Here is a 24,152-nt window from a genome sequence, read left to right on the forward strand (position 1 = left end):
CTGTGAAGACATCACCAGACAAGGGAAAATAGTGAAGGACATGTACATGCGGATCAAAGCCAAAGAAGAAACTGCGGTATGCCACCCTCAGATTTACCTTTGAAAATTCAGTTATCATGTTCAACTGTCTTCAGAATCGTCATACTCGTCCAACTGATGTCACCCTCGCCCTCTCCCGTAGCTCCACCTCTCCTTCCAGCATGACCAAACATCAACTGAATTGTTTTAAATTATTAGAGCAATATCCATAGCCTTTGCAGTCATGGCTGCTAAAATCCAGAGCCAGCTCATGACTTCGTAGCCTGCATTATTACATGTACGCGGACTACCCATCACTATTTCGTCCGCCCCAGGATACATCAAACTAATTCGGCAATGAAATGGATGATGGTGCTGCGGATGATGGTGATGGTGAGTTGGATGGAGATGATGATCGTCAGAAGTCTGCTGTGTTTTGCATTTGTTATCTCACCCTAACCTTAGGGCTACTGGCGTTTGGAAGTGTACAATGATTTTCTGCTTTTCTGTGTTTTGTCGTGCACGTTATCCCCGTCAGTTGAAGGTTCTTGAAGCTGTGTGTATTCGTTTGCGTAAGCCTGTGCTCTGTTAACAAAAGAAGCATGTTGCTGCGCTTAAATAATTGTTTTGTTTTAAAGTCCTTCCCCGTAGCCAAAAGCAGGGGATTGTGATAATTATTGTTCTCATGCCTGGATTTCGAGATTGTTTGAACCGGAACGTGTTTGATCTATGACCGTGGTATACGGGCCTAGCCGTGAGAGACGCCTGTGGACTTTCCAGATTGCCTGTTGAGCACGAATCTCTTCCGTTCCAGTAGGATGTGGAACTGATGTACCATGATGTACCGGTAGCTGGTGGCTAGTAGTCAGGTAAAAGTACATGACAGCAAGCACAAACAAAGCCATTACGCAAATCCGAAACGATGATATTCAAGGAGTAAATGTTTGTTTAGAAAATGAAATCATGGAGAGCCATGATGGAGACGGCACGTAAGCGAAGTGAATATCAAACAGTTGAAGAGGATCCACAGTTTCTCCTTGTGCCGCCTGCCAGGCTCTAGCGATACTGTCCGCGCCAAAGCCTCGCAAATCCCTGCGATGCAGGATCAATTATTTGATCCTCCGAGCAGGGCAGAGTCATTGACTGTTCACTGAGGCTGCTGCTGTTGTCGCTGCTGTCGCTGCTGTCGCTTCTGTCGCTGCTGCCGCTGCCGCTGTCGTTGTCGTTGTTGTTGTTGTTGTTCCTGCTGCTGCTGCTGCTGCTACTGTTCTTGCTCCCACTGCTGTTGTTGCTGTTGCTACTACTGTTCTTGCTCCCACTGCTGTTGTTGCTGTTACTGCTACTGTTCTTGCTCACACTGCTGTTGTTGCTGTTGCTACTACTGTTCTTGCTCCCACTGCTGTTGCTGCTGCTGCTGCTACTGTTCTTGCTCCCACTGCTGCTGCTGCTGCTACTGTTCCTGCTCCCACTGCTGCTGCTGCTGCTACTGTTCTTGCTCCCACTGCTGTTGTTGCTACTGTTCTTGCTTGCACTGCTGTTGTTGCTACTGTTCTTGCTCCCACTGCTGTTGTTGCTGTTGCTATTGTCGTATCTGATCGGCCGGGCCTGTAGCCGGGTAGACATGAACTAACTTACGAAACCAGTAATCCATGCAATGGTGAACATTTTGAGAGAGTCCACAGACAAAATTACCCTTACTCACGCACGCACACATATCTAGACATACTTTCACAGCCTCACTCAGACATAGACACATCACATACACTCACGCCAGTGTCCAGGTTTACCCATGTCTTCCAAGAAGATACCTTACTCCAAGTCTGACCAAGACACGATAAGAGAGACTAAACAACCAAGAGAGAGAGAGAAAGCTGCCGCCTCAAATTCCTGGGGCTGTACATATAATCACACCCTAAGACACAGAGAGAGAGTACATCTGGCAAGTTCGCTCTTGATTGCTGGGCATACCAGCCCAAACTGAAAAAGCCACAAACGCCAACTAGTAGTAGTTGATGCGTATCACTACTATGTCGCAGTACCAGGATAGCACTACTCTCCTTATCATGCCACAAAGGTCAGTGTCTATCTACCGTGCAATACCTTGCAATAAATGCATAAGAGCCAACGTTACCAAGTAAGATTTAATCAGCTGAGGCCAGAAAGGAAGATATTAAATAATACAAAGTCCGTTTGTGGAAGATAACTGAATGAAAGACAACACAAGTAAGTTACTGCAATCTAGCCACGTGGAGACACAACACCCACGTGCCCATAGTAGGGAACGGCACATCATTGATATTGAGCACCCTGGATAGCCTTATGGCTCCTCTGCCGCAGCCGCTGGTATTCCTCAGTTGTTGAAACCTGCTTTAACACAATAAAACAACACACAGTCACACGTTGTTGATGTTTTGTGTTTTTAAGTAGACAGACATTGTCCTATAAACAGTCAAACATCTGCTAGTAGAAGGGAGTCGAACTCATGATCTAGTCATATCCGCAAGAGTAGATAAACAAGAGTGTGCAACTAGCGCATGAGTTCGACCCATGAGTCGAACTCATGATCTAGTCATATCTAAAATTATGACTCAGGCTTCTGCACCTGGTACCCTCTGTTTCTCAATCATGGTCTTAGACCATCCCACTATGCCTGCCTGCAGATGCCTTCAGACCTGCAGACCCTTAAAAGGCTGAAGATAGCCACAAGAAAACGTTCAACCCTCGCTACATTACCTTGTGTGTGTGTGTGTGTGTGTGTGTGCGTGCGTGCGTACTTGCGTGCATGCGCGCGTGTGTGTGTGTGTGTGTGTGTGTGTGTGTGTGTGTGGACATGACGGCACAGTTAATTATTTCTATAGCGCTATTAAGTATACGAAAAATCAGTCTTACTTGCAGCCCCCGTCGGTGCTCCGGTTGGCCATCCTGGCTCACCTACTGCTACATAGTGGTAGTAGAATTGCGTTCAATACAAGGAAAGAAGGAAGAACACCAAACATACAAGAGATGAAACTCGGCGATGCAATCAAAATCAAAAATTGAAATAGTGTTATCCAAAGAAACTCTATGTGGACATATCAAGGTTGTGAAAAGAATCAACTCAAACCCTAGACGAATACTTTGAAAAGTGTGAAGTGCACATGAATGGTTCACGCTGAGACTTTGGCACGCCAAGAAAAACAATATAATTATTGATAGAAGTAAAAAGGAAACAATACCGGCGAAAACGGTATTGTTTACTTTTTACTTCTAAGACATGATGGACGATAGAGGCCAGCTAGCTGTCTGCAAGGAAAGAAAAATTCTCTTAGCGAATATAGTACAAATACAGTCAACTTTGCGAATAACGACATTCGGCGGGCATCAGAAAAGTGTCCTTATTCGCGAAGTGTCCTTATATCCGAAGTCCCATTTGAATGTATGTGAACCCATATTTGGTATAGTATGACATGCATATCGAAATGAAGCTCTTTTCATGCTCTACGTCAAATTGTACTTTATTTTTATATTGCAATTGAAAGGAACTATAAAGTCAATATCCAAGGGAAATAAATAGAAAAAATAGCCTTTTTGAGCCATCTACAGGGACATAATATTATAGTATTACGTACATTGTCATGTACATGTATGATGATTAATGTACAATTACATGTACATGTAGTTGTGTACAGTCATGTAGTTGTGCTGATCACTCCAACTATTTTTGAAGCGAAATAAAAAAGAAAGAAAGAACCCCCCCCCCCCCTTGGCTGTATTCTTCTTGTATGTGTGCCTTATCCATCGCCACGGGCTCTGGTACTTCTGCATGACAGGTACTTGAAATAGCTGTCAAAAACCCAGCAAGTCGTTATTCAAGCAGTGAATATGACCTCGGGGCACTAAAAGCATGTCGCTATTCGCGAATTGTCGTTATTCAGATAGTCGTTATATCCGAAGTTTAATGTATACAGTTAGATGGGACTTTGCTCTGGGCATGGAAATTCTGTCGTTATTCACGAATTGTCGTTATATCCCAAGTCGTCATGAGCGAAGTTGACTGTACAAGCTACATTTGCAACAGTTACAATTTAAACTTCTCGATTTTTACATCTGCTTGAAGACATTCAAGTGTGTACTGGAACCTGATGCCACCGGAACACAAAGCGTCTTCCATCACCAACAAAGACAAGAGCAAATGATTTTTACGATTAGTTGAAACCGTAGTAGTTATGTTAAAGATTATGAATATAATTTCAAATTTGGACTTCACGGAGAATTTCAAAGTATTAGGAAATTAGAGGCTACATGCCACGTGCTGCTCTGTCCCGGTGGTGTGACTGATGATTTTCTCTTTCTTTCATATCTGGCTTGCAAGTGTTGAGTTTCGGAGAGAAAAGAGCAGTACGTGGCATGTGGCCTCTAATTTCGTAATATTATTAATGTACGAAATAGAGGTTGCGACTTCGGCGATGATTTTGTTTAGGAATGGGTTTGCTCCCACACTATTCCACGAGAAGTCAATTGTCAGGTCAACTCGGCGGAATAGCGCGAGCTCCAGTGTGGGAGCAAGCCCATTCCTAATTATTGATGTACTTCAAAGTGAACTTAGAAGTTGCAACTTCGGCGGTATTAGTCATGAAGTTGATTGTTCCAACTAGGAACACACGCTTCTTGCCGAACTTGACACTTGACTGACTCACGACTGCCATCCGGAGCACGTCGCACCTTCCACTCGGCAAACCTGCAAGAAAGCACCACTCCCTGCTCAATACACGGTGTTTCGGGGAATTCACCCCTCATCAGTTGAGCTTGAGTAGGCTGAGGAAGATTGTGCCTGAAAAGCACCACTTGCACAATCTTCCTCAGCCTACTCAAGCTCAACTGATGAGGCGTGAATTCCCCGAAACACCGTGTATTGAGCAGGGAGTGGTGCTTTCTTGCAGGTTTGCCGAGTGGAAGGTGCGACGTGCTCCTGGTGTGCTCCGGATGGCAGTCGTGAGTCAGTCAAGTGTCAAGTTCGGCAAGAAGCGTGTGTTCCTAGTTGGAACAATCAACTTCAGTACTTCAAAGTATTGCTTTAAATCCTAGTGCTCACAGGGTTTCCAACTTCATTACGCGGGCCCTGCATGTTTGTTGACTTCCGGACTCTAGACAAAAGATTTAGGCAATGATTATAATTATTATTAGAATAGTTTCGTAATACGTATTCGCATGCAACGACGCAAATCCACACAATTCAGTAGACACTTTTTCTATCAAACGTTTTCTTTCCCTTCTCTTCAGGATAGTACAGGGAATGTTGGAAATTAGAAAAAAACATAACTATATAGGGAATGAAAGAAAGAAAAAGTCAACACTTCAACATAGGTGTTAAAAATGATTAAAGTGTTAAAAACTCAAAAACAAACAGCTGCAAGTTGTAGACAAACACGTTGAACACATCAGGGGACACTTGTCACACTTTCACGAGGTGTGACACCAAACAACTGCAACGATAACACATTCTCCTTCTGTACACATAGTTCTGGATCTAGTTTACGAATATACAGAGCTTCTAACACAGCAAGATGTAACTTAGACCTTCCACGAGTCAAAATCGAAAAGATATCATCACTATACAACTTACGACAACTAGCACTGCCCGACAAATGACGCTTGATGGACGATGTCCGATCACTTAGCTCTGTCACCTTCGACGCCTGCCGTTGTTCGCTTCCGTTAGGCTTGTTTGGTTGGTTCCGGTCCACACCTCCAACGTCCGTTGATTTCATGTCCGTTTTTGTTGATTTCATGGCCGTTTTCGTGTCACTTCTTGGTCTTCCTCGTTTCCTCTTGTTGATCGTTGTTGTCACTTCCATTATCGACGTATTCAGATCCCCAGTACTCCGTCTCTTCACCTTGCTTCTGGTAACTCTTCCGGTGTCTATGAGCTCCAGTGTCACATTGGGTGGTTTTCGAGACGGTCTCCCTCGCTTCCTCACGCTTGTCTGAGATGGGCCAAGCTCCCCGCCCGTCGAGGCGGAGGCGCGCATGCGTACATCTACACTGGACGCAGACAAAGGCGTTCCAGTATCGGACTGCACAGCACATTTTGGAGGATGGCCACGACGAGGACGAGTACCACGAGCGTCAACAGGGACAAAACTTAACGGCACATGTTGACGGATGCGTGCGCCCAGGTGTTGAAGGGTTCTACCTACGTACCGATCTTCACATTCTCGGCACTGAAAAAAATAGATAAGGTTGCTTCTACTAAGGGTAGGTAGAACGTCCTTCTTCACACTGAACGCACGCGTCGTTCCAAATACTAAATACAATTTCACGCACGGGTAAGACAAACAGACAATGTTGCGCACCTCCTTCTCGACGCGCGCAGAACCAGCACCCACCCAGGGTAAGCGTAGTACCACGGGGCACCTGTCTGGTCCAAATGGTTTCGGATCCTGCGTGATTGGTTTGTTATTAATAAGTTTTGTTAGTAGTGACGAGGGGTATCCATTGTTTGTCAAACTTGATGTGAGCCGCCTCAGTTCTTCTTGAAGAAGGTGAGGAGAGCAGATTCGATGGGCACGATAGACTAGTGCTTTGACAAGGTGAACTTTGGATTTAGTTGGTGTGTAGCTTCCCCATGGAATATACAAGCCAGTAAAGGTGGGTTTTCTGTAAACCGTCATGTCTAAACTCTTGGTGTCGTTGTTGCGGGTAATATTGGCATCTAAGAAGGATATCACACCGTCCCGTTCACGTGTTTCTCTACAACTTGCAGCTGTTTGTTTTTGAGTTTTTAACACTTTAATCATTTTTAACACCTATGTTGAAGTGTTGACTTTTTCTTTCTTTCATTCCCTATATAGTTATGTTTTTTTCTAATTTCCAACATTCCCTGTACTATCCTGAAGAGAAGGGAAAGAAAACGTTTGATAGAAAAAGTGTCTACTGAATTGTGTGGATTTGCGTCGTTGCATGCGAATACGTATTACGAAACTGTTTTTCCCACCGCCTCCAAACTACTGTTTGAATTAGAATAGTTCATAATATATTCAGTGATTAGCCCTCTTGTTCAATGATTATAGCAATAAACAGGATTTAATGTGCACTCATAATAATATTAAAATAAAACAATAGTGCACATTTCATCCTATTTATTGCAATTTTGCGACTATTGTCTCCTCGTCGGCTATTTCAATGATTATAGCTTGGCATTTGGAGTCTTGGACTTGGACTTTCGTCACCTTCAAGTTCTTTGGACATGCCACTTTTCTATGTAGACAGTGCACAGTTGCGTCACTTTTACCCTATAAATATACTCATTCCTTTGTCTGGGAAATAAAAACTACAAACCTCAAGCTATTCTTCCACATTATCATCATCAATAAGTTGAGAAAGTGGTGGACATCACGCAACTGCATTGTAAATAAAAGGGTTTGTCAACTGATAACCGCTCTATTTAGTTGCTATTCGCTTTTGACGCATGCGCTGGATAAAAATTATTTTATCATCAATAAGGACTCCGAAGTTCATGAACCAGTTTTTGGGCATTCTCTTCAAATGAATTACAAGCCAGCAGAACCAATGAAACATAGGGATGAGTAGCATCACAAGGGTGGTAAACATTACAACTAGGTGATAAATTCAGGGAAGAATTTATGCACAGGGGGAGATAATAAAAAGGGAAAAGAGGGAAAGAGAATGTGAGGATTGAGACAAGAGGAACTAAAACACACACTGTGTAAATAAAAACACCAAATGGACGCTACACTAATTTTTTTACTGAATACCACAGAACCATCAGATGCTGCACAGCGGGGGCGGTGGCATATTGGATGGAAGCGGGGGCGGGGCAAACGTAACTCCTCCGACCAAAGGTCTCGGAATCATTGTTACTCCTGTGCGCCAATACATAGGAGAAAAGAAACATGTGCAGCCAAGAGGGAAGCACCGACTTTGCAAACAGTAATGGGGAGAATTTGAGATTGAGATAGGACAAAACAATAGTAAAAGCAGTGCACCGTAGGAAGTTGGAGAGAACTGATAATCGGATATTAAGGCTGAGTGAAGGGGATCAAAGAGGGGTAGAAGGGAACTGGAGTGCGGTCAGTATAATTGTAGTATCCCTGACTGTCAGTAATCACACAGCCACATCTCTACCAGTAGTTACATTGTAGTTCACAGGTACATTCTATCTAAGTGCTTCTCACGCGCAACCACTTAGGACTAGATTGCCCTGCTTGCAAGACAGGTACGGCATGACCTATTGCGTTCATGCTGTACTAATACATTACATTGATTCCTGTATAGTCCGTTCCCCATCACTGACCCTCTTGATCCCTTGCGAGATTCCTTCCCGGTTCTAGGCATCCAACAGCTTTCTTCCCCGAATCCATGTTATTGTTCAGCCCTAGCTCACACACATTCAAAGGTCTTTTCCTTAGATCTTTCAACAGTTGTCTTCCTAGTAATATTTTGCCCTCGCTCCCAGCTGCTCTCTCCCTCTGGCCTAAATAAACCCATCATTCTTTCTCATTGCTGTGTGGAATTATGAAGTGAAGAGTTTTAAGCCCAAGAGCTTTTTTTCCTCCCGCTAGTGCTGTCAGCCTGTATCACTTTCTGTTGTAAGTCCAAAGTGCCTCAGACACGAGCAGGCTGGCAGACACTACATAATTAGGCTGGTGTGTTGGCTGCGATGGAGAGATCATAGCCTGTCTGTGGCCCACTCCCACTTGCTGCGCCGCAAGTGGTCGTTGACATTTTTCTTGAAGGTGTGCATACTAGTAATCTGCGAGAAGGGGGAGACTGCAGAAGGGTAGGTGGGAGCTGATTCCACGTTGCGATGAGGGAGTGGGGAAATGAGCGGCGCGTGTTGTTTTGTGACTGAGAAGGAAGGATACTGGTGAGTTGTGATGGATGATGTGCTGCAGATCTGGTTGTCTCACGAGTAGACATGCGGCATTGCGGTGCGGCTGCTGATGGTGGCAGAATGGCTTTCACCATTTCCGGACCCTCCACAAAGTGCAGCTTGTACAGAAAGCAGAGCCCTGCTACGGTACGGCGAACGTCGAGACTTGGGAGGTGTGATCCATCTCCAATTATGTGCAGGGCACGGCGCTGGATGGCAGGGAGGCGGGCCAAGGTGGTGGGGGCTGCGCTCATCCACACCAGCATGCCATGCTCTAAGTTAGGCTTAGAGCCATCCGTCACCCCCGCCCGCCCCCCCCCCCCCGCCCCCCCCTCCCCAGCACCCCCCCCCCCCCCCCCCCGCCGCACCCCCAGCCCCAAAGTGATTACAACACTGTGCTCGTGATTCATTAGTCTTACTTGCAGCCACGATCGACCATCCTCGTTCTGCTGCTGTTGTTGCTGTTGTTGCTGTTTGATTTGCTGCTGTTCTTGCTGATGTTGCTGTTGTTCTTGCCGCTGTAGGGCCCCCAGTTCGATGAATATGCGGTGCTCCAGACATGTAACTGACTGTACAGTAAACAGAGAAAACTGTGTCTGCCATTCAATGTTGCCCGAGGCCGCTGGTCGGTTGGGCATGCAAGGCACCACCAGCACCGTATCACCCCATGCTAGCCCATTTGGATATCTGGTAAAACCAATGCCTCCCACAGAACACAAAAATCAACCACCCCCCACACGGACTGACAGTGAAGTTCACTGCCAGCCAAAATGACTGGGGGACTGTTTAGACTGTGGAGTACGTGATACAAGGACGGGGAGGCTCCCCTGGGTACTAGAACCATGCATGCGTACACTTTATAATTATTGTGTAAAAGTAAAGTACTTAGTTCACATGTTCTCATTGCCTAGTCTCAAGACAGCAACAGACAGCAGATAGCACACGTACCGTATCATCTCTAATATAAGCACAGTCTCCAATAATAGCACGTCTCCAATAATAGAACACCTTGGGGCGGCATTCAAAAAATAAAGTGCTCAGTCTCCATTATAAGCACACTGTGTAAATTCATTATCTGTATCGGCGAAAAAACCCTGAAATGTGTGTGTGACATATAAATTTGGCATGGCAACATGCCTCTGAAATGAGGTTGAAATAATAATGGAACAGTCTCCAATAAAGGAACGTCTCCATTAATCTGTTAATAGCACGGGGCGGAGGTACATTGAAAAAATAAAGGACCGTGCTTATATCAGAGATAATACGGTACTTTGCTACAGAACAATATGTAACACATCCACATACAAGTACCGTATTTTCCGGAGAATAGTGCACACTTTAGACGTACAGTTCCAGGCCCCAAATCGCAGGTGCACACTATGCCCCGAACATGAAAGTGCCTGCACTTCGACCCACAGCTATCTTTGACCACTTTGTGGCGGGTCTGATCTACTCACCTCCCACCGCTTTAGGAGCTGCATCTGCACCTTGACCCTAGACTCAGGCTAGAGGATGGTGGCGTTCCTGGGGATGCGGAAAACTCGGCTTCCAGCCGAGTCTCACGCACTATGACTGTGTGCATTTGTAGTGTCTGCTGCCAGCTACAGGGCTAACGCATGAGGGGTACGATACCCCTTTGGCAGCACATGCATTTTACGAACGTAATTTTATGATACGATTGGCACACCATAGTATGTACAGTCTTTATGATCGATGATGCTCTTAAATCTAGGCTGCACACTGAACTCCGGATGTACTGTCTTTGTGATCGATAGTGCTCTTAAGAGCATTATCGATCATAAAGACAGTACATCCAGAGTTCAAAGAATTGGTGGGGTATGCAATAGTCGGGTGGGCGTTATACTCCGCCAAATACGGTAATATAACTTCCAGGGTACAATTCCCTGACCCAGGTATGTGCCTGCCCAAGTCATTTGTTTTAGAAGGTCTTTTTTGGGCAAGATAGCTTAGCGCGAGCCACTAGCCCCCCCCCCCCCTCCCCCCACACACACACAACGGATCACAACACCGTCCTGGCGATTCTTTCGTCTTACTTCCTGATGGAGCCATTGTTCCTTTATCCGTTGTTCGCTCGGGCGTGGTTCTATCTGCTGTGGCTGTTGTTCTTGCTGTGGTTCGTGCTGCTGCTGCTGTTGTTCTAGCAGCTGACATTGGCACTGTGGTTCTCGCTGGTGACGTTGTTGTTCTCGCTGTTGCTCTCGCTGCTGGTACTGTTCGTCTTGGAGTTCCTGTCGCTGCTGGAGCTGTTGTTCTAGCAGCTGGCATTGGCACTTTTTGCCTCCCTGCTGACGCTGTAGTTCAAACAACTGATGATGCTGTTGTTCTCGCTGTTGCAGTCGCTGCTGGTACTGTTGGTCTCGCAGTTGCTGTCGCTGCTGGTAATGTTGTTCTAGCTCAAGGGATTGGCAGTGCCAATGCAAGCCGCACTGTTGTTCTTGCTGTTGGCGCTGTAGGTCTCGCAGCTCCTGTCGCTCCTGGCGCTGTTGTTCTAGCAGCTGGTATTGACACTTTTTTTCTCCCTGCTGACACTGTTGTTCTTGCCGTTGCTGTCGCTGCTGGCACTGTTGCTTTCGCAGTTGCCGTCGCTGCTGGTAATGTTCCTCTGCCTGCTGGCATTGGCACTGTTGTGCTCGCTGTTGTACTCGCTGCTGCTGCTGTTCTTGCTGCAGGCACTGTTGCTCTCGCTGAAGGTGCTCTTTGTCTTGCAGCAGGTGCTGTTGTTCTTGCTGCAGGTGCATTTGTTCTTGCAGCAGCTGCTGTTGTTGTTGCTGGAGGTGCTGCTGTTCTTGCTGCAGGTTCTTTCGTTCTTGCAGCAGTTGCTGTCGTTCTTGCAGCAGCTGCTGTTGTTGTTGTTGCAGGTGCTGTTTTTCTTGCTGCAGGTGCTGTTGTCCTTGCTGCTGGAGTTGTTGATCTTGCTGCTGCTGTCGTTGCCTTTGACGTCCCTGTTGTCTCTCCCGGAGGCGCTGAGGGATACTCTGCCACCACTGGTGTTGTTCAGGTGTTAAGATCTGTTTCAACACGATGAAAGGACATTCCTTCAAATGTTTTTGATGTTTTGTGTGGCACAGAAGGCAGTGGCCGACCTATCAACAGTCAAAGGCCTAGTGGGGAGTAGAATTGATGATCTAGTCATATTTTTGTGCCGCTTCCGTACTCAAACTGCTGTCATTTAGGCTGGAGGAAGTTGGTACATTTCCAGTAAACAATCTGAGGTTTTGTTTTTTTGGTATTTTCGGAAAGATCACGCACCCGCTTCATCCACCAATCGCGGACTTTGTTCTAGCACTCGAATACATCATTGTACTTAGAAGAGCAGCTAGAAGTACTCTCCCATCGAGTCTCCTACTGGGCATCGAAGCTAGCTACGGGCATCTATGTCTCCCTGGCAACCTGTGCAAGAGATTTAGTTGAAATATTACTACTCTTTTTGAGTGTGGAAACAATGGCGTTATGCCGCAGATCTCCGGCACTTCCCCAACAAAATATAATTATTGAGAGTTACAGAATTCCCAAGATCCAAATCTTGGAAATTCTGTAACTCCCATGCAGTGCCTTGTCCCCGACCAGTGACGGTGACCACACCTCACACAATGCTCGACGATTGCTCGTCTTGTTTCTTTCTAATGCTCCATAATTCTCTGATGCTCGGATATTGTCATAATGCCGAATATAATGCTGGCATTATCCGCTGGACCCTACGGCGATGAATGGATTGTACACCTTTCCAGGCTTAGCCTAGGCTTAGTGGATCCAAAAGTAGAAATCTGACGTAACCGTACTACTCCCTGGCCGTTTAGACGTTATTGCTTTCGAGCCTACTGACAAGTACTGTAGCCTAGCCTCATATGCCTGTACTAGGCTGTAGCCTGTAGGCCGTCGAAGACTGACGTCACCAGGTCACTGTTTCGTGACAACGCGTAGTGTACTTGGCAGTTTTGGGTGACAAACAAAAAACGTAGTTGCGTCACCTGTACCTGAACTTCAGTTCAACTACCGGCACTTGTCCTTTTTCCAGTGGCAGCACCATGTATGCGGTGAACACAGCTACATGTAGCTACAGCATCATTTTGACTGAGGAGCGCGAGTGAGAATATTATTATTAATTTTCAAATATACTGCTACATGTCGCCGAATTTGTAGTTTTCGCTGGGTGTCTCTGTTATTTCTATCTCAGCCATCTCTGATTTCTTTTTGTTCTAAGACCAGCCACCTCTGGGCTCGTTGCCTTGTCCAGCGGCAAGCGAAATCAGAAGTCCTATTTCTCAGGTGCTGGTGAACACTCCGCGGGAAAAACACTGCACGATGGCTTGAGCGCGAAGAAGAAGCTTCTTGAAGTAAAACAAAAAATTGAACTCGCGATTTTGCACGAGCGCGCCCCAGTCAAAGTGATGCCGTGACTGGAAACACGACAAGATAAGAGCAGGTGACCCAACTTTTGTTTGTCACACAATGGTAACCATGGTAACTACGTATACAAGTACGAGCTTCCGGGCCGGCAGCGTCTTGGCGTCGGCACTTCGACAGCAAATGTAGACGAAATTAATGTTTTGGTCGAAAGCAAGACGGTTGGGCAGCCTGCCTGTTCACCTCGTGATGTTAAAACAATACTATCGTAATGTATACAGCATCACGATCACGAATTAGACAGTGCTGCCTATCCGCACAACCTATTAATCACTGTATTCCTGATGTTGACGGGTACGTAGGTCGAGATCGTAGCGGTAAAATACTTTCTACCTAAAATGAGAAAAGATCAAGGAACTACAAGTTACGCTATACTGTCCACTAACACCACCAGTTACTAAACAATCAGCTCATGCCATAACATTGCACGACACTGACCGACGGTACTGACGTTCTACAACTAACTGGCTAGCAGCTGTAGCACATCTTCGATGCACAATCCAACAGTCTTCTAACTAACTAACTTGGAAGGTTCTAAGTTATAGAAATATCATAAGGAGGGGAAGGTGAGCGCAACCAAGATTTAAGGCTGTTGGAGTGCGCATCCAAGATGTACTAGAGCTGTTAGCCAGTTAGTTGAAGAACGTCAGTACTGTCGGTCGGTGTGGTGCAATGTTATCGCATGAGCTGATTGTTTGGTAACTGGTGGTGTTAGTGGACAGTATAGCGTAACTTGTAGTTCCTTGATCCTTTCTCTTTTGTATAAATTAATCCTTGGCTCTCCATCCGAGTCCATACCTAGAATGAGTTTGTGAACTCCAGGTCAGGGATCAAGTCTGGACCAATGTTGCTCAAACCCCTCTCTTCTACTTATGAAGCTGCGTGAATCGTCCGACAGCATTCTAAACCAATTGATCAAGAATAATTCTTACCACCATCTTGTCCTCTTCTCCTTCCATAGAACGTCGTCTCTTTCAATGAGGTAGTAGTAATTGTTTTAAAGTTAGTTGTGGCAGCACATCAGGAAACAGCAGACAGCAGATCAGGAAACACACTCCGTTTTATTATCTACTACTGCTAGCAGTATCAGTTCAACACTACACTGGTGCAGAAACTGCTGCTAGCGCATTCTTATACTACTGTGCGACTAATACACTGTCTCAGCACTAGCAGCGGATCTACTGTACTCTAGTCTGTAGTGGACATGAAAATCCTGTCGCACGTCTAGCCGCCCCACAGCGCTGGCCATGCATCCGTGGATAATCGGTACGCACATGCATTTATGCGCTGTTGTGCGCTGGTCGCATCGGATCAACATGACTGTGCACTGCTCGCAGCTCTCTGTACGCGCTGAGGGCGTCGGCCCCGGTCAATCGACTGGATTTCCATGTCCGCTATTTACATGACATTGTATAGATAAATCTTGTTATAGTTCACACAATGTGTCATATTGTTAGATTGACAGCATGAAACAAGGTGGATGACGCTGTGTTCGGAAACAGTGACCTTACTACAATCTTCCGCGGTTGGCAGAGCCCCAGTCCCTTCGGACCATTTGAACCATATGGGTGTTGAACCCGGTTCTGACCCTCACTATGATAGGGGAGAAAAGCAATTCAGTTGTAAGTAACTACATGACTAGCAGGACGACATCCAGGAGCGATCAAAGAATACACGATGGACGTAAGGAGAAGTCTAAAACTCCCCTAGCATAATGAGGGTCAAAACCGGGTTCAACACCCATATGGTTCAAATGGTCCGAAGAGACTGGGGCTCTGCCAACCGCGGAAGGTTTTAGTAAGGTCACTGTTTCCGAACACAGTGTCATCCACCTTGTTTCATGCTGTCAATCTAACAATAGTACAGTACAAGTGGTGCCAAGAGTTCATAACTCCCAAGAGTGTGCAACTCCTGATCAGTAACTGTATGGAAGCCCACTCGGCGGAATTCCTTCATTGCGTCATATTTGGTGCAGTGCGATGAGTCATGCCAATGAATTCTTCTAAAATTTGCAGTCAAACCGGGATGCTTCCTCACGGTAAACCGCCTCAAACTGCGATTCTGGTGTGAGTTCACAAGACGGCAACGTCTGCAGGGCCTTCCCTATCAAAATAATAAATTTTACTACTACTACGTCTAGTTCTCAACACGAACTTGAAAAAGCAAAACAAAGCGCTCGGTCCTAAAAGACAAGACTATTTTTTTCCATGCCAATGCCCGCAATGGCAACTCTTTGTCGCCTTCTGCTTTCGCCAGTGCAGTGCAGCCAGTCTCTTCACAAACAAATTTCCCTGAGCCCTCGGCTTATTTCGTGCTTCCCTCGAATAGAATTTCAAATGATTGAGGGAATTGAGAATACGTGGAAGGAACATTTCTCGGCTGAGTTTCACAGCTATCAGAATGTTTATCCTTGATAGGGTCCAGCGGATAATGCCGGCATTATATTCGGCATTATGAGACTATCCGAGCATCGGAGCATTATGGAGCATTAGAAAGGAACAAGACGAGCAATATGATTGTAAGGGTTGAGCGGCATAACGAGTTTCATAGTGGATAATCATTCGGGAAATCTCAGGTTTTTGGCAACAATCGGCTAAAGCCATGAGGTGCAAACACGTTAAGCACTAATGCTACATTTACCTGACTACATACATGTACATGTAATGCCATTGCTACATAAAGTCCTTATGTAGCAACGTAGTCAGGTCAGAAATGTACAGGTGATGTAGCATCCCCAACGTTGCAACTGAGGCTGTTTATACACAAAATCCGTAACGATGATTTACGGGAAGTTCTTTTTTTAGAAATCATGGAGAGCCATGGAGGTGACTAGACGTGTCTACGGGAAGTGAATATCAAACAGACGAAGAGGAGTTTCCTGTTATGCCATAGGCTCTGGCCATAGCATCTCTAGCGATGCTGAAGTAAATACTGATCCATTGATAAATTTGGACCTGGATGAAGGATCGGCTATAAACAGAAAAAGCTTGTTCCAAAGAACTGCCTTAGCTGAGTCCACCTCAGCAGGCTCGAAAAGAACTAGAGTTCCTCATGGACGCAGTACCAAGTCGATTTGACTGCTCAGGAGCGCTTGTCTTACTTTCCTGGTGAAGCACGTACAGTTGGTCGTGGACGATTGTAATGCAAGGCCTACAGTCAAGTGCCATCAGAAAAGAAGAGTATTGTGGCCAACCGTTTGTCTCCGCGCAACCTCCGGAGAAGAAGAAACTTTTACCTGAGGAGATTACACGATTAACAGACAGCCCAGATGCTAACCAATTCGAAACACATCGACCAATAACACGCAGCATAACTCCATCAACACGAATGAATTCCACCAATGGACATGGATCTGAAGCCGCAACGGACGTGACAACTATATTGATGGAGGATGAGGATCGGCAGACCACGGACGATGAAGGCACTGGCAGTGATGGAGAGCAGGACGGGGATATTGAGGTCAACAGTGGACAGATGCAAGGTGAGGGTGATGATACTGGAAAGAGATCCGCAATAAAGAAACACCTGTTGTCCAACAGTCAGTGCCATTCAGTTTATGATGACACTTGTTTCACAGTTTTGAGCCGTGCTCGTAGGTTTAGTGAACTTAAGGTGGCAGCCTACCCATAAATTTCATATGGCATTCAATTGACCATGCATATGTAGGTTGGTTCTCTTCATGTTATCGTGACCAATTTCATAGATGTTGGTTGCCTTGTTGCTTTCTCTCCCCTCTCCTCTCACCCAAGCCATTCTGCATAAGCGAAGCTGTGGACGCAGCATACTGCTGCTACACTTCAACGCGGGAATGCGTATAATAATAATAATAATTCAATTGACTGTAACTTTGGTGTCTCTAAATGGATTTGAGTGAATTTTTCATCACACACTCCTGCCACTATGCTGGCCCTCTGGACATGATTTAAAAGTTCTTGCGCCTCACTGACAGGCTTTCCAGGCCGGAAAAACTCAAAATTCCGGCATAGTGCCACGGTGTGCGAGCCAACCAGGAGCCAACAAAATGCATTTATAATTTGTTCACCTTTTCTTGCCCATTCTGTCCGTGCGCGGGACCCAAACCAAAAAAAGTCCAGAAGCAGCCATGGGTGGTGGGATAGGGCCCTTCAATGTGGCCCTGGAATCTGTCACAAGGGCACGAGTGGGCGTTCTCTCACAGACTCCCACAGACCGAAGTCAATTTTTTAAATTTTTTTAGGTTTAGGGTGTGCTACGAGATCGTACCTTTGATACAACATCCAGTGCTGGGACGTCCACAGCAAGCCATTTCCACAGCGCTGCGCACCAAATCCAGGATGCCCTCAAAAATCAGCAAAGACTACCACTCACGTTCCACTACTGCCTAGTACTGACTCCTACCTGACTTCTTGACACGACTCAAACTTGCCAAAGTCACTAAATCAACGTCAACTACAATAATCAAGCCTCATATCTGCAACGTCACGAGGATGCTGGCAAAAGTCCTGCAGCCCAATACGTGGCTAAAAAACGTGATTTTTTGGACTTGGAGCAAAATTCGGCACACTTTCACGTGTTTCCATGATACGACAAGTTGCGCATGGTCTGCTCACATTCAAATACAGTGCTGCCAACAAATGACAGCATGCAACAAAAGAATCTTTCCTTGCAAGGGCCATTTTTGGCCATAACTCTTGAAAGGCTGGTCAGATCCGAGACAACATTTTCAGAGATTTTGCAACTATTCATGCTCTTTCAACTGATGTAGCACTCGATATGAATTTACAAATTCGAATTTTCAGGGATTTTACGACCAGGCTGCCACCCTTTGCGTGCTGAGTACGAGTTAACTCGCGCTTTATGCATGACCTGATCCACTACAATGTACGTACGAGTTAAAGGGGAAGTGCATCGATTTTTCGAGTAGGGTCCAGGAGAAAGACAATTTGATATCGGTTCGAATGGCATATCTCTCGCTTCCATACGAAAAGCCAAACTTGCCAAATCGCCAATTGTATGCTCACGTTGCCATAGCGACCAGCGCAGTGATGACGTATGAAAGGCTTAGCTCCTCCACAGAGAAGGTCGATCACTGCAGAAATTAGTCATTTTCAATTGTCTTATTGTATTCACGATGTGAAAAAAGTGCTGTGTTCAATGCTGTTAGTGCCGTGAACTATTTATCGCCCTTCTCATGCATTTCCCTAGGCTGCCTGGGCCTTGGAAATGGTTTCCTCCAGGACAAGATGTTTGGAATTCGCCATCTCTCCTGAGACATTTTCAGCAAACTTTCAAACCTACGACATTATTTCATTCGTCAATCTCCACCACCCGTCGTCTTACCTGGCTTCAGAAGATGTTACGAGATAGGAGAGTCGCCAGGAAGAATCACATTCATCTTCAGGAAGTGGAAAGAGCAAACGGCATGGTCCTTCGTTGGGGGAAATGCTGAACATCTGATTTGTCCCAACCAAGATTTCAGCATTTTGTTCGTCACTATTTTCGCTTGTCTGCTGGTGTCTCCGCACTCCAGCTTTCTCCTGTCGGTGTCACGTCCCAGTACACAACCGAGAGGACTACTAACAAACAGTTCACTGCACTAACAGCATTGAACACAGCCTTTCTTTCACTTCGTGAATACTATAAACCAATTGAAAATCATATAATAGTGACCAACTTCTGCAGTGATCGACCTTCTCTGTGGTGAAGCTAAGCCTTTCGTACGTCATCACTGCGCTGGTCGCTATGGCAACGTGAGTATACAATTGGCGATTTGGCAAGTTTGGCTTATCGTATGGAAGCGAGAGATATGCCATTCGAACCAATATCAAATTGCCTTTCTTCTGGACCATACTCGAAAAATCGATGCACTTCCCCTTTAACTCGCAAAATAATTCGCGCGATATATCGCAGTGCATAGACCAGTGTACAAACTTTCGTAACTTCGTCAAACATAAACGCATCGCGACACTCAATACACTGTGGAAAGGTCTGGACCTCATCTTTCCGGGGATATAAAGTTCATCGCGATAGGATAGGAATTCATTGAGCGGCAACAGGATGAACACGGAAATCACGGGCCCGAGAGGGAACGCGAATTTTTTTGTTCATGACTTATTTTTGTTGAGGAGCGTGCCAGGGATTTCCCTGTGACACGGCGCACGCGTGATGGACATCAAGCGAAGCGCTTGGATCTCAGCTTTGCAGCGCAGTTTGAATCGTGAAATTCGGTTGGATTTGGGCAAGAAGCCGAACAATAATGTGAACATAGCCAGCAATCGCATGTCATCACGTACATGTACATGTACATTCAAAATCAACATAATTATGCTAAATCGACCTTTTTTTCAGCATCACTTTTCAGCGAGGACGAAGCAAAGTCGGCCGAACGAAGCCCAGAGGAAGAAAATCACCCTCTCCACTTCACCATCACGATACTGACATAGATACGAGACGAAACAACTAAAATATCCACAAGAAAACTGTACGGCCATCTTCACGCTGACTTTGGTCTGAGAATTTCTATCACGATCAAAAATGTACGAGGAGCACTCAAAATAAGCTACAGAAGTACCTTTATCACTCTCTACTCCTTTTTCAAGGCACAATAGTCGACTCTCCACTTTCAAACCAGGAACCAGACATACCAGTGGTCCTTTTCAGCTGCTCCACGAGCGCAGGAAATGTTCACCAAGGGGCGCAGAGCAGCATCCATTCCAGAAAATGAGCTAAAATACGAGTGACACTGCATGCCTGAGTACATGAGTATATGCATGAGTCAGAAAATAGTCAATTTCAGTGTTTCTGCTCAAAACAGCAACTTCCTTCGACTAGCTACAAAGATTACACCAAAGGATCAAACAACAACCATTTTCTTCATTTTTTGGCAGATGGCTTCCTTGTGCTTGGCCCAGCACGCCAAAAATCACACCTCGGAGGAGTACAAAAATTTACAACTCTCAGATTTCCTCGATTATTATTAATTCAACATCTCCTGGCTCGTCAGAAGACTGCCAATATAATGAGAAGTCGGGTGGTAGCCAACTGCTGGCCATGATTGAGTTGTTGTGCCGTTCCGAGGCATGGCGGAGTAGTTTGGAGAGGACGTGGAAGTGGCCCTGATGTGTCTATGGACCTGAGAGCTGCCAGGATGGATTCGCTTGGTCCTGATCTTTGCAACTAGCCCAGGATGATGAAAATCCATCAAGGTGGAGTGAAATGAGAATAATTTCGTTCGGAGCTGTGAGTGCATACTCCACCAAGAGAGTCAGTGCAGTGGAAAGCCAGTGGATTGGAGAAAAGGGGCTTAGCATGCAAAGGGTTAAAATTAAGGTAGCAGCCTACCCATAAATTTCATATGGCATTCAATTGACCGTACCTTTTGTGTCTCTCAATGGATTTGAGTGAAATTTTCACCACAAACTCCTACCACTATGCTGGCCCTTTGGACATGATTAAAAAGTTCTTGCACCTCACTGACAGGCTTTCCAGGCCGGAAAAACTCAAAATTCCAGCATAGTGCCACGATGTGCGAGCCACCCAGGAGCCAACTAAATGCATTCACAATTTGTTCACCTTTTCTTGCCCATTCTGTCCGTGCGTGGGACCCAAATCTAAAAAAGGTCCAGAAGCAGCCATGGGTGGTGGGATAGGGCCCTTCAATGTGGCCCTGGAATCTCTCCATAGACTCCCACTGACCGAAGTCAATTTTTTGGAATTGTTTAGGTTTAGGGTGTGCTACGAGATCGTACTTTTGATACAACATCTAGTGCTGGGACGTCCACAGCAAGCCATTTCCACAGCGCTGCGCACTAAATCCAGGATACCCTCAAAAATTGGCGTTCCACTACTGCCTAGTACTGACTCCTACCTGACTTCTTGACATGGCTCAAACTTGCCAAAGTCATTAAATTATTGTCAACTACAATAATCAAGCCACATGTCTGCAACGTCACGAGGGTGCTGGCAAAAGTCCTGCTGCACGGCGGCGGGCTTTGCCGCCGCCGTGCAGCCCAATGCGTGGCTAAAAATCGTGATTTTTGGACTTTCTTGGACTTGGAGCAAAATTCAGCACACTTTTGCGTGTTTCCATGATACGACAAGTTGCGCATGGTCTGCTCACATTCAAATACAGTCAGTATCCCCTATAATGTCGGTGTTCCATTTTGAGCCTTTTATCACTACCGTAAAGTCCGGAGCAAACGCCCAATTCGCAGCAAACCCCAGCGGGTCCATACTATTTTCGTCTTTTTCAGGTCATTTAGAAAAGCGATCCTGTCAGCTTTTCTATTATTGTGTTCACATGGCAGAAAAAACGACATCGCTATGCTACGTAAGTTTCTACGTAAGGTGCTCGGTATTTCACTTAGGCTACGTAAGTCTCTACGTAAGGTGCTCGGTATTAGATCTACCTTCGCGTGGTAGCCGTGTGCTGTGCACGTGCACGGCAGACATTGTGTTCAGTGCATGCAGTCCGCGGATCCGTGTTCGGATGTGCATGCGCGAGGAACTTCCTTCTTTGGAACTGCTTCTTGCATGAGCTGTTTCGGATATTTCGTCTCATGGCCTGGCTTATTTCGTTTCGGCGCAGCTGAGACCTCCTTTCGCGGAATATTACTCAATGACAGGTGAGTTGACCAGTTGCCTTTGATTCATTGGCTTGTGTTGACTCTTTCATTCAGGAAAAGTGTGCTGATTTTGGGGCGGAATGCAATAAATAATGGAAAAGTTGACAGGATCTCTTTTCGAAATTTTGCTTTTCTGCTGCCGAGCTGCGAGGCCTCCTTTTACGGAATACTCGATGACAGGTGATCTCTAAGTTGACCGGTTTCCTTCGATTCATTTGCTTATGTTCACCTTTCATTTACGGAAACGTGTGCTGATTTTATTCGGATTTAGATCCATTTTTATCTCTTTGCCCTTGTCTACAGTGTGCGAAGAACGCGAGTTCAACTTCTTGACGGTAAGGCTTATGTTAGATGTGTTGTCGAAATACTAATATTCATTGTACATTGGTACGTTACAAGTAAGGCACTGGTCAGTGGCATACTATCGTTGGCAGTTCCCAATCTGGAGGGAAAGGTTCAAGTACCAATTGACCGAGTTTGCAAAATAAATTCGTATATCAGGGGAAATCTCTATTGTGGAGAGGTTCAGTAACTTGTTTGTTTCATACGAAACAAGCCAATGGGTGCAGTCTCGTCTCGTGAAAATCTCGTACTTGTATGATGGGATTTGTTTACCCAAGTCTGGGCTGTTTGATTTGTGAGTACCGCCGAGATTGCACTGCCCCAAATAAAGTTTCGTGCCGCCAAAGCAAGAATTACGATCTGCAATCTGTTTGTAGTACCTGTAAGAATGTGGAGTACATGTATCGTACTTTCTCTGTTGCTGTTTCAGTTGCCGTCATGTTGCTAAAGAAAGGTTCAGTAGAGACGTTCTGCAAAACGAAAATTCGAACGAAGTTTCGCGACAGTCCTTGCGAAAGTGTGTGCGAATTTTTGCGCGAACTTTGCGTTCTGCACATTTTCGTAGTTTGCGCGGGCCAAGTGCACGTACGCCATGACCCGATCTCACGAAATTTCCTACGACAGTTCATTTCGCGTTCCCTGCAAGTTTCGCGTCCAAAGGTGCGAAGTTTCGCACTTCATGATGTAGAGCAATAGTTTGTACGCATTTTCGTTTTGCAGAATCTCTCTAGTGACTCAATTGTTTCAGACCAGATGAGTCAATGAGTCGGTGTGGCTTAGAATCTTTCGCTGTAGAAGAAATCTATTCGTATGTCTATTGGAGATATAATTGTATTCTCTGGTTATAAAATAGGTTGAGCTCACAGAATAAATACCATCGGTCCCTTGGTGTTCGTCCTAAAGAGGTTCGACTGGATATCATTCATACTCACCAAAAGATGTGTAAGATTTTATTATTGTGGAGTGCCTTGTTTATCTCTCAGTACCTCCAACCATAGCCTTGCCCCTTTTCTCCTCAGGATCAGTGTAGTTGTGTCTGGAACGAGGTTTTGGACTCAGCAATGTATTCCTTTACATTTTTGTTTATTGCTCCTCCTTTGCTGTGTTTTAGACAATCGTGGACTGACAGTTTGAAGTCATTGAACTACTTCCAAAAGTTGTATCGACATCAACAGGATTACGATTTCAGGTTCAATATGATGCTGGATGACCTTATCACGATAACCCATGACTATAAACCATTATAAACACAGAATCAACAAAAACATCTGCGACACGCACCTGGCGCATGGCTACATTTCTCAAATAAATCTGATTGAGGGTGGAGAAATCTGAAATCTCTGAAAGGCAAGACCATTTTATGACAGAGTCATGAAATTCTGCAACAGCAACATGCACAGAATGACCTCCGTATAAAAAAAGTATCACCACCACTGCTCACATGTTTCCCCGCAGAAGACCATGCATTATGCTAGTGCCATTTTCTGCAAGAAAAGGCTTGCACATCAATGCGTATAATATGGTATTGATATGATGTGAAGGCCATGATTTACATATTGATATAGGGCATTCCATTGATTGGTGACAGAAAAAACAAAAGAAATTATAGCAATAAAAACTGCTTTGTGGCAGTTTTCTAAAAAAAAGTTATTGTGTTCTAGTCCATGGACCCCGTCTAAAAAGTAAGAAATTAACGAAATGTGATAGCCGAAAATTAAAATTTCACACAAAACCTCACAATAATCACACACAGAATGAAAAGCTACATGTTGAATACCTTTTCCCCTCGTGATCCTCTTTCCTATGCATGCATGTTGCCAATTGTTGGTGCAGTACAAGTTTAGTGTTGAAAGCAGCATTTCAAGTGTTGTGAATATTGTGAGGTTTTGTGT

The 24,152-nt window shown here is 45.3% G+C and overlaps 2 protein-coding genes across 2 annotated transcripts; both read right to left on the bottom strand.

Moving 5' to 3' along the window:
* Nucleotides 1–1,074: 1,074 nt before the first annotated feature.
* LOC135816527 (uncharacterized protein DDB_G0271670-like) lies at nucleotides 1,075–1,641 on the bottom strand. Its single transcript, XM_065329723.1, has one exon. It carries the CDS (start codon nucleotides 1,639–1,641, stop codon nucleotides 1,075–1,077), a length of 567 nt encoding a protein of 188 aa, XP_065185795.1.
* A 195-nt stretch (nucleotides 1,642–1,836) lies between these two features.
* Nucleotides 1,837–14,253, bottom strand: LOC135816528 (putative uncharacterized protein DDB_G0271606). Its single transcript, XM_065329724.1, has 5 exons — nucleotides 14,248–14,253; nucleotides 10,945–11,919; nucleotides 9,310–9,459; nucleotides 2,908–2,955; nucleotides 1,837–2,385 (listed from the first exon to the last, which is right to left on the bottom strand). The coding sequence occupies exons 1-4, from the start codon at nucleotides 14,251–14,253 to the stop codon at nucleotides 2,950–2,952; spliced, it is 1,137 nt and encodes a 378-aa protein (XP_065185796.1). The 3' UTR covers nucleotides 1,837–2,385; nucleotides 2,908–2,949.
* Between the last annotated feature and the right edge of the window lie 9,899 nt (nucleotides 14,254–24,152).

Source organism: Sycon ciliatum, chromosome 5 (assembly GCF_964019385.1).
Source record: "Sycon ciliatum chromosome 5, ocSycCili1.1, whole genome shotgun sequence".
Lineage (NCBI taxonomy): Eukaryota > Metazoa > Porifera > Calcarea > Leucosolenida > Sycettidae > Sycon > Sycon ciliatum.